General features: G+C 38.5%; 1 protein-coding gene across 2 annotated transcripts in view; it reads right to left on the bottom strand.

The window, feature by feature from the left end:
- Positions 1-10,707, bottom strand: part of LOC137256507 (syntaxin) — a 74,327-nt gene extending 63,620 nt beyond the window's left edge. For both annotated transcript variants that reach the window (XM_067794354.1, XM_067794347.1), the window contains exons 1-2: positions 10,494-10,707; positions 182-262 (exon numbers count right to left, since the gene is read on the bottom strand). In XM_067794354.1, coding sequence (XP_067650455.1) covers positions 182-262; positions 10,494-10,526 — 114 coding nt within the window. In that variant the 5' untranslated portion in view covers positions 10,527-10,707. The remainder of the gene's footprint in view (positions 1-181; positions 263-10,493) is intronic.
- Between the last annotated feature and the right edge of the window lie 5,644 nt (positions 10,708-16,351).

Here is a 16,351-nt window from a genome sequence, read left to right as displayed (position 1 = left end):
ACAAGTTCAACATTACATTAGTGTGGAAACCTAATGATACTCAGACCAATTCAGCTCATAGTATCTTCAGCATTGAGACATGCAAGTCCAAATATTACATTAACATCACAGGGCTGTAATGAGCAGCATTAGATTTGGACAGCCATGTGGGTCGGACAGAGTTTCCCAACGTTCTACGAACCTGTTCAAAGAACTCCTCCATGAAACCCCCGGTATCCACAGTAACGGCAACATCGTCAGCATCATCGTCATCACTCTGAGCCTGAAAACATAAGAATATATTAGCCTTCATCATAAGTAATGGATCACTTCTACATATAGAGTATCATCACTCTTCATCACTGTGCAAAATGTATCCACCATCACTGGTGGGTGGGGAGTGGGTTGGTGAGTGTGTGAGTTTGAGTGAGTGAAAATGTAAGAAGGCAGGAGGGTTGGTGAGTGGGTGGGTGAGTAAGCAGGGTTTGATGCTGTTTTGAATGTGGGATGCTATCTCATAATCTGTTTGCAGTGAAAATGTACCAATAAATTTCACTTTTAACAAAAACGTAAATCGAATAAAGTGAAATTAAGATTGTGAATCATACTTTTACCTTGCCAACTGGACATTTAAATCTCAGAATCTTATTCAACTTAGAATAAAAGTTAGGACAAGCAATCAGTTTCAAATCACTTTATTTGCTTGTACTACAAGCAGGTATGCAGATTAAATGAAACTTTAGAACAAGCAGGGTTGATCCAAGTTAACGCTCATCACAAATTGTAGATGCATTTGTTTCCCTGTTCTAACGACTGAGCTTAAAATTATGAGGATTCTCAATCTTAATTTTACTTTATTTGGTTTACTTTTTTGTTTAACGTGACATTCATCAGTAGGTTTCCACTGCTAACAGACTATAACCACAGAGCCGATCTTACCCTGACATAAACAAGGCCGTGAGCAGCAGCTTCTCATGCTAATCAGGACTAACAAAGTGTAGTTATGATATCTCAACATATACTTCTCCTCTGCATCAGCCTGTGCCAATAATGTATGTTAAGAGCCTTCTTGTCAATAACTATAACAGTCATCAGTATCGATATATGGGCCATTATTAACTGAACTAGCTTGACAGAAAAATATTTTGCTTGAGACTTCAGACTTTAGGCTTTAGACCATAATGGTTACTCCTGCAGTTAAAATTCTAAAACAATGTACATATATTCATGGATTAAAAGTAGGTTGTGGCCATATGAACACATTTGAAAAAAACATGTGGACACAAAATCCCAGCTTTGTATCTCTGGATAGTTTTCTGATATGATCTATATTTGAGAAACATTAAGTTAATGATAAAATTCATATGAAAAGAAAGAATCTGATCATTTTTGGAAATATTTTCCCAGTTATGATTTCAAACTTTCTAGTGCCAAACTGATTATGGCTTACTAATGAAGTAATTGTTTGGATTGCGTATGAGTGAGTGAGTTGACCAGGGTAATGATGTCTTAGTATCTTGAGCATACACAAGTAAGTAGATACAGGTGCTTTATAAATGTCCATCATTATCATTTAAGTGAGTGAGTGAGTGAGTGAGTGAGTGAGTGAGTGAGTGAGAGAGAGAGAGAGTGACTGAAGTTTTATGCTGCAATATTCCAGCTATATGGCGGCAGTCTGTAAATAATCAAGTCTGGCCCACACAATCCAGTGATCTACAGCATGAGCATCAATCTGCACAATTGGGAACCGATGACGTGTCAACCAAGTCAGTGAACCTGACCACGCCATTATTAGCCTCTTGTGACAAGCATAGTCGCATTTCATGGCAAGCATGGGTTGCTGAAGGTCAATTCTACTCCAGAACTATACAGGTCCCTTACGTATGACATCATTTTGCGATGATCGTTGAAAATGAAAAAAACAATTTAGAATTTGAACATGCCATGATAGGAGTCAGTGTAAACGTGTAATGGTGAATGTCAGTTTCAATATGGAATATTTCAGTTGCAACGCTTCTTTTAGTAATGGAAGCCAATAGGTAACCACTGATGCAGAATGACAATGCAGTTGCAAGTGCAAACAATTTGGTCTCAGTTGTGAAGATGTGAGCAACTCATGCGATGGGGTCGTCAAGATCACTGACATGGTTGACGCATTTCATCATATCTAAACTGAGTACATGCATGCTCATGCTGTTGATCACTGGATTGGCTGGTCCAGACTCAATGATATACAGACAACAACCACATACCTGAAAAATTGATGAGTGCGACAACACCAACCAGAGGCTGTGTATGTGTGTTATGGCAAATGTTGATGATCATTTCACTGTGACCAACAAAGGTATCAAACAACAGGATTCCACAGGTAAGGAAACACCGATTGGTCAAACTGTATGAGAGAGCAGGGAGTGAAAAGAAACAAGCTGGTCATAAATTCAGCTTCTTTGGAATATAACTATCCAGTCAATGTAATTGGCAATGTCTCATCTGACAGCATGATAAAGTTATATTTTTCCTAAATCATTCAGTCATACTTCAGACTTGTAGCCCTTTAGGTGCATCAGTTTTGGTATCATCTAGACGTAAGATAATCTTGCACCAACCATCTGGTCCAAATGCAATCTTTGCACTAACCATCTGGTCCAAATGCAATCTTTGCACTAACCATCTGGTCCAAATGCAATCTTTGCACCAACCATCTGGTCCAAATGCAATCTTTGCACCAACTATCTGGTCCAAATGCAATCTTTGCACCAACCATCTGGTCCAAATGCAATCTTTGCACCAACTATCTGGTACAAATGCAACCTTTAACCCTAAGTCTGGTGTGGATATCAATAACTTTGCACCCATTGTCTGGTGTAGACCTACGGTCTCCAGTAGAATGGCAATTTTATGATATACAACTTCTTTATTTTGTGAAAGGCAACATTTCGACAAATTCTAAAGTCACTGTCAAGCAAGTGATGTCAAGTGATGAGTGAATACGTTTTTATGCCACTTTTAGCAATATTCCAACAAACTCACAGTGGGGGGGGGGGGGGGGGGAATGGCTTCTCACATAGTACCTTTGTTGAAAATGCAATTCGAAACTGGTCTTCGCAAATGCTTTAACCACAAGGCTACCTCACCAAATTGCCACTTATAACTGTCTGACAATAGCAATTATGTACACCAAATATCTGAAAATCTGGTGCAGGTATATGAACTACTGCATTATGGGAGAAGGGGTAGTCACATGGTCTCCAGTGCCGCTACCAAATTCCAGGCGTAATCACAGGTATGCACTATACATGTTGCACCTTTCTGAAATTTTTCAGCTGGTCGCATAACCATTTCTTATTCAGTCTGTGTACAGTAATAATAATTCCACACCATACAGACATCAAATCAATGACTCGTTTCTTCTACAGCTGGTGGTACACAAGGTATATAATTGAGTCTACCTGATACAATGGCTGAATGCTAAAGTAGCCTTTGGTCATCTTTCATTGTCAAATTCCCATTTCGACCAAAACAATTATATCTAAAAATATATTCAATACATACAGATTACACATTTTTCTTTGCCGGAAATACCCATATTCAAACGCTATAATTATCTTGTAATGATGGGTCATTGTCATCTTGCCCATAGTTCCTTCGGACAAATGGCTTCTGCAAATAAACTATATTTAGAGCACACCTTCAGGAGTTTCAATAACCACTAATGGTTTGTTTGCCACTGGCCTCCATGAATATGAAATCTGCAGTAAAACGTGCAGTGAAATCTTAGGTGAAACCTCTTGTATAACAATCATTGAATTTCAACAGTGGAACCTATGGTGAAATCTTTAGTGAAACCTGCAGTGAAAGCAACAAGGGCAAAGTGAAATTTGTGTTCAAGCCTACAGTGAAACCTACAGTGAACCCAACAGCAATGTGTGCAGTGAAACTGGCAGTGAAACAAGTGTTAAACACCTACACTGAAATTTGCAGTAAAACCTTCAGTGAAACCTACGGCAATATCTGCAGTGAAACCTCTAGTGAAACAGTAAAACCTCTTGAGAGAGTAGATAAAGAGTAAGTAAAATCGCATCCACAACAACATATATTATACCATTACTGACTTCATCACCTACATATAGAGCTTCTTGTTTAAATTCAATTTCATTTCAGATCTCATGCTGTAGAAACTATTTGTATGTGTTGTCAAACTATTAAGAGGATGACCAACCGCACCAATATACTTTATGACCTCATCCACTCTTGGCAGGAAAATCCCCTATATCATTAACAAATTTTAGAAAAGAAGCTCTAAGGATATTGTGGGTGACAGTTAAAATGGTTGCCCAGAGACTGATCTGATCTGAAACAGCATACAGCAACAGCTCAAGTTATGAAATATTTAAGAGGAATGTCATTATAAGAGCAAACTCCCAGTAGGTATGTCTTCCTGCGATCCACACAAACATCCTCCTCTATCAAAAATACATCAGGAGCCATGTCTATGGATTGCATTCAAATAAACTGCACAAATGACCAATTAACACATGGCCCAGGTCTGACTCAGATGTCGATGATCCACTGCAGTGTCTTGGGACTGATTTATTGATTAAGCATTTATTAGTAATGATCTACAAACTTCAAGTGATGATACTCGCTTCTTTTCCTATGTTCTATTGTTTCTTGTATAGTCGACAGTGAACACTTGCACAGAGTTGTGGGGTTGGTGGTCTTGGAATAAACACAGCTTGAGCACTTCTTCCTGTGGCAGACACCATTGGTCATATCCTCCTAGTCAGAAGCTCTATTGGGGGATGTATTAATGTACAAGAACCAGATTTGGGAAGCACTACACTGGTCCCTCAAGATTTCAATAGTCTATGGCTAACACTGTACTTTCAGACAAGTGTCAGCACCAGGAAATGAAGAAAGAAATACCAAACTCTTGCAGGTCATACCATTCTGTAACCATTGATAACATGCAGACAGGTCATGAGTGATAAATATAGTTAATGAAGGACCTGGATCCTGTCAGTAAGGGAGTGAACTCTATATGGTAGGTAATACACTTATGTTCAGCAATCCTCAGCTCTAGATGCTGCCCAAATATTGTTGTGGAGGCAGGATATCCCCATGAGTATTCGGTAATCTATGTTAATCATATGAGGTAGCCAAAGAGACCACTTGGTCAGGCTCAGCCACCTGGCTTGACATCAGGTCACTGTGTCCCAGCAAGGACCAGTGCTGATTATATCAATCATGAGTTTCTGATCCAGACTTGATAATGTAGAGTTTCCGGCCATCACAGTGATACTGCCTAACACACACACACACTGATGCTTTTAACTGTGAGGCTCAAATATTCATTATACCTGCACAATACAGCTTTATTTCCTTGAACATATGGCAAAATTAAATACATGTGTAATGTGTTTGATCAATTTCTTGTTTGTCAAGTTATCTGATAGGTTGCCAAGATATGTGCACCTGAGTATGTACTGCTGTAGATTAACCTAGTATGTGTGGAAATGGTTTGAGGAAAAGAATGTTGCATTTGGTAAAATAAAAAAATAGTGTTTTTCTGAATTTTCTCCCATCCCACTATACTGTAATTTTGAACGTAACAGTCACGCAAAAGTTATTTACTTGTAATAACTATTTAATGAAACATCCTTTGGAAGCATCATAAATCAGATATGCAGCCTATGATTACTAGCATCTTTCATTAACTAAGCCTACCTATTCTGTTGTGGGATTAAAAGTGTCACGGTCTAAAGGACTGCCCCTGGGGAGTCAATAAATCTATGATTACAGGGATTAAATTTGACATTGGCATCTGTATAGAAAAAGAGAAACTGATAACATCAATGTGTAATTGCAACATTGTAACTTCATATGTGTCAGTATGACATTATTGGCCATTACTGTTATTTCATTCATAATATAGTGGTCAATGAATACTGTATGTACTGAAATTACCATTGTGTCAGTTATACAATAGTGATCTGTGCATACTGTGAATAATGAAATTACCATTGTGTTAGTTATACTATAGTGGTCCGTGTCTACTGTGTATATTGAAATTACTATGTTGTGTCAGTCATACCATAGTGGTCCGTGTCTACTGTGTGTAATGAAAGTACTATGTTGTGTCAGTCATACCATAGCGGTCCGTGTCTACTGTGTGTAATAAAATTACTATGTTGTGTCAGTTATACCATAGTGGTCCGTGTCTACTGTGTGTAATAAAATTACTATGTTGTGTCAGTTATACCATAGTGGTCCGTGTCTACTGTGTATAATGAAATTACCACTGTGTCAGTTATACAGAAGCAGTCTGTGTCAACTCTGTATAATGAAAGTATCATAGTGCCATGTAATACTGTGTAAGACTGTTACTATTATATCAGTTGTTCTACAGAGTACACTGTGTAAAATGTAATCACCACTGTCCTTCACACCACAGCGGACCATGTAAGTTACCTGTATGTAATAGCATCACTATTGTCAGTTATTCCACAGTTGTCTGTGTATTTTGTGTATAACAAAATTGTGCCAGTTACACCACAATGGTCTAAGTATGTAAATCTATGTAATGGAAATTCATTCTGTCAGTTATTGCTTAACGGGCTGTGTGCATTGTAAAATATACTTATCTCTGTTCAGTATGCTTCACTTTAGTATTTAATACATACCTAGATGCCACATTATTCCATACATACCCACAGGGTAACAATTGTTGAGTCAGTCAAACCACCGTGGTACGTGGATTACATAATTCGTATTGTCTAACTGGTGTTCCAACTAACTGAAATAATCTAAGATTGGTCACAGTGACCAACCGACCAAGCAAATCGATACCATTTTCTCATTATCGAACACAAATGATTTTGGAACTACTGTTCCAGTCTTTGAAACACTTGATTATGGAACATTTTCAAAGTTGTCAGGGGCTGGAAACTTGTTTCATTCTTAGAAAAGTCACTTCACTAACTGAGATGTCATGACTGAACATTTCTTGAAGATTCCAGGAAGTTTTGTTCATGATGCGTTGGTCATCACTTTATAGCAGGAAGTTGCATCATATTATACATATTTGCTGTAACAATCAGGATAGGAAAATCTGAAAAATGACACTAAGCAATGTTTTCGATGATTATTCAAGATAATGAAGCAATCATAAATTGTGAGATTTCAACCAATTCCTAACACAACATTTTGTCCGTAGCACTGTATAATGTAATGAAGTCATTCTGTACAATCAGTAAACACACGTATTTCCTATAACCAAGTGACCTGTATATAAAGTATATACATGTGTATGTTGTAGCACAGTGACCTGTACACAGCTGAACCTTCTCTTTCGCTTATACACTGCTTTTAGCAATATTCTAGCAATATCATGTTGAGGGACAGAAGAAATGTATTATGAATCAAACCTGGGTCATAGGCATGGATGAACACTTTAACCACTAGGCTACCCTACCGAGCTTTTCGTGAAAAGAAATATATCCTTCATCAAATGCTCAATTGAGCTGGTAATCAGATTCTGTCAGTGAATTTCAATTACCAACAATGGCAGTTACATTGTATTATGTCCCACTTACCAGAAACCAACACTACTTGATGATCACTTTTATAATAATTTATCATCCTGCATGCAGCACCAAGGGGGGTCAGACATGATGTGATCTGTGTTAATCTACACACGTCATTGCACATATTCATTAGAAAAATATTTTCCTTTGTAATACTGGAGCTACCTTTTCATCTATATTACTATTTGTAATTAAAATTTCATTTAATATTGTTTACAATTAATTTTGCCAAAATCAATACTACCCTTATTAATTCTAGTCACATGCATTTTACCTTTATCAAAGCCTTGAAATGACAGATGATGAATAATAAATAATAAATGTTGTGCTTCAGTCATGACTGAATAAACGTTGTATGTGTTGAAGTATGACAATGATATTCAAGCATAACATTTCACCACAGAAACAGTCGAGCCAAGGGAAATCTCAATGATGACATTGACAAATCAATCTGTACTGCAGGTCAAAATATACTCATGGAACAAATAAGGGAACACTTGAAAGTACATGTGTTTTCATCTTTTTCCAGAATTTCACACAAATTACAAAAAATACTTTGTGAAGAAACATGGAAAATAATAAAGAAACACTTCCTTGTGTTCCCTTAGCAGCAGCAATCTGTTGGGTTTTTTTTTTTTGGGGGGGGGGGGGTTTGTGTGAGAGAGAGATAGAGAGAAAGAGAGAGAGAATAGGTGCGTGTGTGATGTTAGTTGCAGTTTTTAATATATATATATATATACATATAATTCTGAGTAATGATGCAATAGGCCATGTCAAAATAAACATTAATCATTCTGTCTCATTTACAAAAGTCAGCATGTATTTGCAATAACCATCAGTTATGGGAAAACATGTGTTTATTACAGACTGGAAGAGAAATCCTTTTTCAATGTCACTATCATTATATATAGTATACATGATCAAGCAGGTGTATGTCATCATGGTGTGTCAGCTTGGAGGAGGCAACACCTACACCAACAAGCTGCTATGGGCAAAACTAAGCATAGCAGTCAATCAATCCTTATCATAATCACAACCATATCATGTTACAATTAAAGTGAGTGAAGGAGAGAAAATATCAGGGTGGGGACTTCATCTGAAATATGTTGAAACAGACATTAGTAATTATGTCTGTAGTTTCACTGCATCAACTTTCACACACAAGATGTATGCTCATTATTACCCTTGTCAATGGATCAGTGAGCACCACAAACCATGTGGCCTGTGAGGCACCAGAAGGTAAACAATACTCATGATCCCACCAGGTACCCATTCAATGCTAGGTGAATACAGAGTGAGCATAACATTACACCATGTTCATCAATATCACTACAATATCATGGCACAATACACCAGAAATGCACTTCACACACTGTATCCATGTGGAGAATCGAACCCAGGTCTTCAGCAAGCAAGCAAGCAAATGCCTTAAACATCTGGGTGAACAGAGGTAATTTTGAACAAAGTCACATGTCATCTGTTAGCAACACACTGACAGTCCTTACATTACCAAGGAGCCTGAGACCCCATTCTCCACACACCTTTTCTTTGTTTCTTCATACTAACAATAAAAGTAACATGTTCAGTATATGCTGATTTAAACATATTTCACTGCAAGAAAAAAGGTGGATTCGGCACAAGTGACACTCTTACTCTGTATTCTCCAAATGTATGCTGTTAGTCCACAATCACTCAAACATGCAACAGGGTTTTGGTTCAGAAACTGTCGGACACACCTGACAATCCTGATGTACTGTCATATCATACTACTAAATCAGCTAGCTGAAACCTACTTTCACACCACCAACCAAGCCTTGTATGGGATAGGAGTAAGACCAATACCGCCCAGTCCTACTCAGAAAGTTATTCTGAGCATTCGTGATGTTCTCCGTGCATGCCAGTTTTTAGAACTATCTTTATTATGTAAGGGTACATATAATAAACTATATTTCTGGTTGACGCAAAAGGAAGATGTATACAGCATTTAGCTTTGTCATGATGTAGACAACTTAGATATGATGCAGTGTTGGCTCAAGAGAGGGTTTTGGGGTGTTTTGACTCATCAAATTCAGTGAGGACCCCCTCTGTTTTACATCTGCCCATCTATTTAACATTGGAAGGGGTCCAGAAACATTATTTTCATCAATTTGGACCCACTCAAAATTTCACCAAAATCTAACACTGATGATGTAAAAGAATTTCCAGATAATATGTTCTGTATCATAACCATGAACACACAAACGAGACCATATGGTCAGTGAAATATGCTTCATCACACATCACTGATACAATATGCACCACACGAATATGGTGATTATATTGTGTGCTCATCACAGCCAGTCAAGTGATGACACTTGAGTAGTCAGATAAGTTCAGGAAAATCTACTATGAGCATTGATGAGTTTACCTACAATACCATTCATGTATCGGGTATAACTGGACCAATCCATATTTTGAAAATATAATTTGTTTGCTTTTCAACTGGTTTATTATAAGCAGTTACTCATCAGTCAAAATCACCTGATTCGGCGTACATGACCCAGGTACACGTTCCCCGAGCAAACGGTAAACTTTGTGATGCACTCCCCATCAAACTCTCACATACAGTTATATTTTCCCCCGTTACACAGCTCTACGTACGGTACGGGAATAATTACTATCATCAAGCCTTTCATTCATCAGTTGAACTAAAACCACTCCCACCGGTTTCTTTCCATGTACCAGTGCCCTTTCGGTTGGGATTTAGGTGGTGTGAGTTTCTGATAGTTGCTCACAATCACATAAGCTACAGTGGCTGAGTATGTCCACACAGGATGCATAGCGGGCAGTGACTAGATTGATAAGATTTGAGCCGTCCCAGCCAATACAATCACAATATAGACTATGGTAGGACTCAACGAGTGGGTAAGGTTTGCAGTCAACACCTACCGCTTTCAAAGCCGCCAGACGGTCCTTCGTCATTTTCACACACAACTACAGTCCGGCGAAAGGTTAAAATTTCACATATATCCGAAAATTCCTTCCCTATGCCATAGATTAGAGCTGGGAAGGTACAGAAACACGGCTCAAATGACAACGATCAAATCAATACAATTTTAATATTTGCATGTAGACGGCCTCCATTACTGCGCATGTCAACAAAGTTGTTCCTACTTCCTGTAGCATAATTTTAGAGCTCCATCTGGCGATGATAGGCGGGACTCAAGGTAGTGACAGCAAAACCACGCATGTTCAGGGACGCCGGCTCATTATTGTCATTTGTAGAAGAGTAAAACTTGTATTGAACAGTGTATATGAAGATCTATGCATATACAATAATATTTTATATTACGTATGCGAACGGCTTATAAATCGTAATGGTAAACTGACGCATAAGGGTTGGGTTTTTGTTTAAATTTGTAAAATAATCAAGTGTAAAGTTATCGTTTGTTAAAAAATCTACTTTTTCAGAATTTGATATGTTCTCTGTCGGGCCATTGTGCCCGAAAACTTCATGGGGGTGAAGGTTCGAATCCCGGATGGGACTCAACACAACAAAAGTGCCCACATTTGTACCTTGCTGACAAAATGTAATCCCAAACATAACGTGTTACATTTGACCGCTTTCAACATGTCAGTGTGTTCGTAGTCAGTACGTTTTGCATGTATTTTTCAGCAATCATATCACAATGTGAAATCATCTGTACTGACTTAAAAGTATTTAGTGATAAAATACTGTAGGTGACAACAAATACAACTCGATGCTCAACTAAAGTGAAGCATCTCTACATGAACAGCAATCCGTAAACACTTACTTTAATAACAGATGTTTTTCAGAGACTGTTTGTCTGCGACCCACATGTCACCTTTACAGTTCACTGGATGTGATAATCATGTTATTTGACGAGTAAAGACAAACGACCTTGATCTTGTTTACGTCTCTGACGTTATTTGACGTCGCTCTCAGCAGTTTTCGAGCTATATGGCGACATTCTGTTAATAACTGAGTCTGTTCCACACAACCCAGTGATCAACAGCATGAGCACCGATCTATGCAAATGTGTATAACATGTGTAAACCAAGTCAGCGAACCTGACCACCCGATCCCGTTATAGTCTCCTTTTACCACAAACAAGGCTACTAAAGACCACGTCTGTACCGTATCTTCACGGGTTCATTTCAACATGCAACGTAAAACACAACTTTGCAGATTCTGGTACCTTTTGGTATGCAATTACCGAAACGAATAATAAAAAATGCCAATTCAATCTAAAAGGTTGAAAAAAAACGAGATGAAAAAAAAGCCCGCGAAATCGGAGTTCAAACGTTTCACTAAATTCCCCCCAGCGCTGGGGGGAAAACTGGTTTCAACAGCTGTGCTGCGCTGCGTCCATAACGCATGCGCAGTGAATAGATTCGCGGAGCTTGAAACAGTACGCATACTGAGGTCGTGAGCAGTAGTCTAATCTTGGTTGTGTACACAAACAAGTAAATAATCTTCTCGTTACGTAAAAAAAACATGTTGATTGTGGTGAGCAGTCTCTGTCACAGAGAAAGTTCAGTGTCTGGTTTATTCACACCTATATGTCTGCCTGCCTGTCTGCTAAAGACAACATGCAATACACAGCTTCAGTCATTGACCACGTGCGATTTGAACTTAACACCTATCAGACTATACGACATAAAGAAAACAAGTTGATTTATGACTCTTGCACCCGAGTCCCGTGTCTGCCACATTATGTAATTAGGCACGTATGATACACATGACATGTTTTTATGTCTGTGGTTTGCAAACATACTACATTCATTTTTTTCGGATGACTGGATCTGACGGAAACTGGTGCAAACTCTTGTCAGTTTCAAGTCCTGCTTTGTACTTGGACGAATGCCAGATTACAGTCACGCAGTAGTTTACCATCTTTACTGACATGATTTTTTTATTGGATGGAGCGCAAATTCAGAGAATATGTATTTTCCAAACCCAACATCTCTATATACATTCTTCATGGATAACAACTTCTTTTAGTGTATATAATTTTGTTTGACAATTGTATATGAATCCATACTGAAACGACGGATCAAATACACTAAAAGAAGTTGTTATCCATAAAGAATTTTACTTTCTGGTGACTGGCTATACTTCTAAAATGCCCATCAAACAGATCATGTTTCTGTACACACAATGAAACCTAGCATATCAGCAAATGAAACAGCCAATCGGAAGCCGTCGTTTCACTTGAGTGCATATCCACCCGCTATGGCTGGGTTCGGTCTCCCGAGGGCTTCGTTTCGGGGGAAGTAAGCCCAAGTACAAAATATTGCACTTTTGAATCGCGATTGTACGCTTATAATTGTGTGTATCTGTGTTTTTAAAAGGAGCAGTGTATATTATATGTCATGAATAAGTGATATATGTGTTTTAATTATGTTTGATTTTTTGGTTGCATGTGACCTTTAAGGTCAAGTATTGACTCAAACACTAGGTAATATATTAAGGTCAGCCTTTTGTTTGGTAGGATTGGCTTTATATACCCATATAACGATGCATGCCCCCTGCAGCCTCAAGGGAGTGTATGGTGTATGTCCTAAGCTATTGTCAAAGACTTAGATCTTTATTTAACAAGGACAAGTTCATCCGTAATTCTGAATTTCGAGTATTTTTTTTACATACTATCAGCGAAAATAAAAACACGTATGAAATATCAATCCGCAGAGTGACGTCACCGAAGCAGGTGACGTATCGTGTGTTCTGTTTGTTATGTCACAGATTATTATGGTTGACGTCATGTCGTATTTTATCAACGATGAAGCAACCAGACGTCAGATGGTAGACTAACGTCTAGTCTCTGGAATGAACATGTTTTACAAACACAAATGTTCATAATAATTAAAGATCATAAATAAATAAAATGTAATGAAAAGGAGCCCTGAGACTTTCTTCATTTTCAGATGTGGAAATGGAGACAAGCCTCAATTTCTAGACTTGTGCGGGTTTGCATGTATACGATCTGGATGTATTTGCTCCAGGGTCTGTATAGAAAGAATAGTCACATGGCTTCAAAGGAAGAATCAGAAAATCGCTAAAATGCGCATTTGCAAATATTGAAAAGTTATAATATATATAGGTGTGTATATGTAAAATGTAGGTATGTTATATAGGAAGAAAAGTTATAACATACCTACATTTTCTTATATAATTATATATATATATATAAAAGAAAATGTAGGTATGTTATAACTTTTCAATATACATCCAAATACATTCAAAACGTATTTATATATATATATATATATATATATATATATATATATATATATATATATATATATATATATATATATATATATATATATACGCACACACATACACACACACACATGTATATATGCCTTAACGTCTCACTTAACAGCATTGTCTCATAAGGAGAACATCATGGTGTGAAGCGCATAGATTCTGTCCAGGGTTTTTCGTGGGTGGACGACCTAAACTGGAACTGCCATATAGCTGTCTTAGAAAGGTCCTGAATATGCAGGAACATGTTTTCTCGATAATACCCCAACCGTTTATGTGACAGGCAATCAAAGCGCACACATAACATGGTCAGTCCAAATGAATCATTCCGCTTGTTATCTGAAAAACATGCTCTGTGTTGTGATGGTCATTCTGAGGTTTTGTAAACAACCAGTTGATGTGGCGGCAGCACGACCCCGGAAGCTATTAATTATGTAAACGGCAGTAAATACAGTGGTCAAAGTGTGTGTGGTAATACTATTTTGGTAGAAATCGATGCAGGTAGTGTCTTTCAAGTTCTAGGGACGATGTTTATATGTACGACTGTGATGTCATCGCGTGCATGCGCGCGTCTGTCCTTCATGAACTGAAAAATATATGTTCTCGTAATAGCTTGACCATACCCCAGGTTATACAGGGGCTTTTTATAGTGCACTCCATATGTCTGGTGTTCTAGCCATGTAATATTTTGAGAGCAATATATTATCTTGATACGTAGACTGTACAGAATATATTATTGTCAGATCAACAGTGTATCAACCCAATGTCACTAGATTGAACAAGAAACGATTCATATTTAAAACCTGTTGACAATGGGCGATATTACTACAACTATGGAATATCCTAAGTTTATATTTAGAAATGGCATGATAACCATGTGACTATTCGGCTGACAATACTTTCTTCCGTGTCGCCCACATTCGTGAAGATCCGGGTTAGAATTGGTCCCGCGCTCCTGATCACCGGATTGTCTGGTCCACACAAGAGTATTATTAGATGTATTCCGTCATATACTGCTGCGTGCGGCGTAAAACTAAACTCACTGACTTATCGTGTCTCCCATCTAGCGTCTGCCGTGATTTTTCTTTCCGATACTGTTTCCATATGTTATTACTTTCCCCGCCGCTATGGAAACGTACACCCGGATGTGGGAAAATACTCACTTTCTACCCTCAAAGCATTCTCTTCCCACAGTGGTTACTTGTCACATCTTCTTAGTTTGTGCTACGTTCGTAGGAAGATATGACAGGTAACTTCTGTGGGAGGTGAATGCCCTCAAAGGTAAGCAAGCTTCATCTTTCTTCATCTCCATCTGTTTAAATGAGTGAGTGTTTTTAGTTTTACTCCACGTTTAGTAATATTCAATCAATATCACGGCGAGGGACACTAGAAATGGGTTTCACATCGCTCCCATGTGGGAATCGAACTCGGATCTTCGGCCTGACGAGGGAACGTTTTAACCAATAGGCAACCCCACCTCCCCACAATCATTATTGAAAATCATCTGCATCACATATCAACTGAAAGAACATTACCATCTTTCAGTTAAGATTAATTCAAATAAGTGCCACAAATAGTGAAAATCAATTTTCATTCCCTTGCTGGACTGAAGACAAGATACACATTTGACAATATGATTGCCGTAAAGCGGGCAAAGTCGGGCAAAATCAAAGTCGGGGCTCCATACTGGTGACCATAGGCTCCAACGATGTTTATCCTGCATGTATAGGATGTACAAACTCCACCTACATAGCTACCAACGAATACATGTTGGAACGTCCGAAACTAAGTGCCAGAAGTCTACGTGTAGAACTGTGAGTAATTGCACTGGGCTTTACGCCGACATAGCATTATTCGAGTAATACACTGCGGGAACACCACACATGGGCTTCACTCGTACCAACGAGAGAATCGAACCGGTGTGACAAGCGGAAGCTTTAACCACGTGGCTGCTTCCTCTATCCAGTCCAACACCTCGGTTTGGGAATGTATAGACTTTGAATGATGTGACCTTTGTACTCTCAGCGAGGAATTATTGTTTACATGCTATGTACTGTGTTGGTTATTAGACGGAACTGAGTTAAAGCATGAAGGTGGATTGAGGATTTACCTGTTTTCACACATTATTATATCACGAGTCTTCCGCATGCATGTTTTGGTCAAATGGGTAAACATGAAGGCTGGGCAATTCACTTCCACTTCACCCAAATTCACCGAAAAAGCAGACGACAGAAAGCCAACTTGGGATTGATTATTCCCCGACCCGTAAACAATCGGGTTAGAATAGGTCTGCAGCAACCCGGCAACCCATGCTTGCCACTAAAGGCGGCTATGTGCATGCCATAACAGGCGACCAATAGGACAGGGTCATTAAAGGGTGGCTAACTTGGTTGACACATGTTATCGGTTTCCAGTTGCGCAGATCGATACTCATGCTGTTGATCACTGGGCTGTGTGATCCAGGCTCGATTATTTACAGAACGGCACCATGTAGCTGGAATATTGCTGAGTGCGG

The sequence above is a fragment of the Haliotis asinina genome, chromosome 1 (genome assembly GCF_037392515.1).
Source record: "Haliotis asinina isolate JCU_RB_2024 chromosome 1, JCU_Hal_asi_v2, whole genome shotgun sequence".
In the NCBI taxonomy this organism is placed as follows: domain Eukaryota; kingdom Metazoa; phylum Mollusca; class Gastropoda; order Lepetellida; family Haliotidae; genus Haliotis; species Haliotis asinina.
Note: the sequence above shows the minus strand (reverse complement) of the source record. Positions and strands in the feature narration are given on the sequence as shown.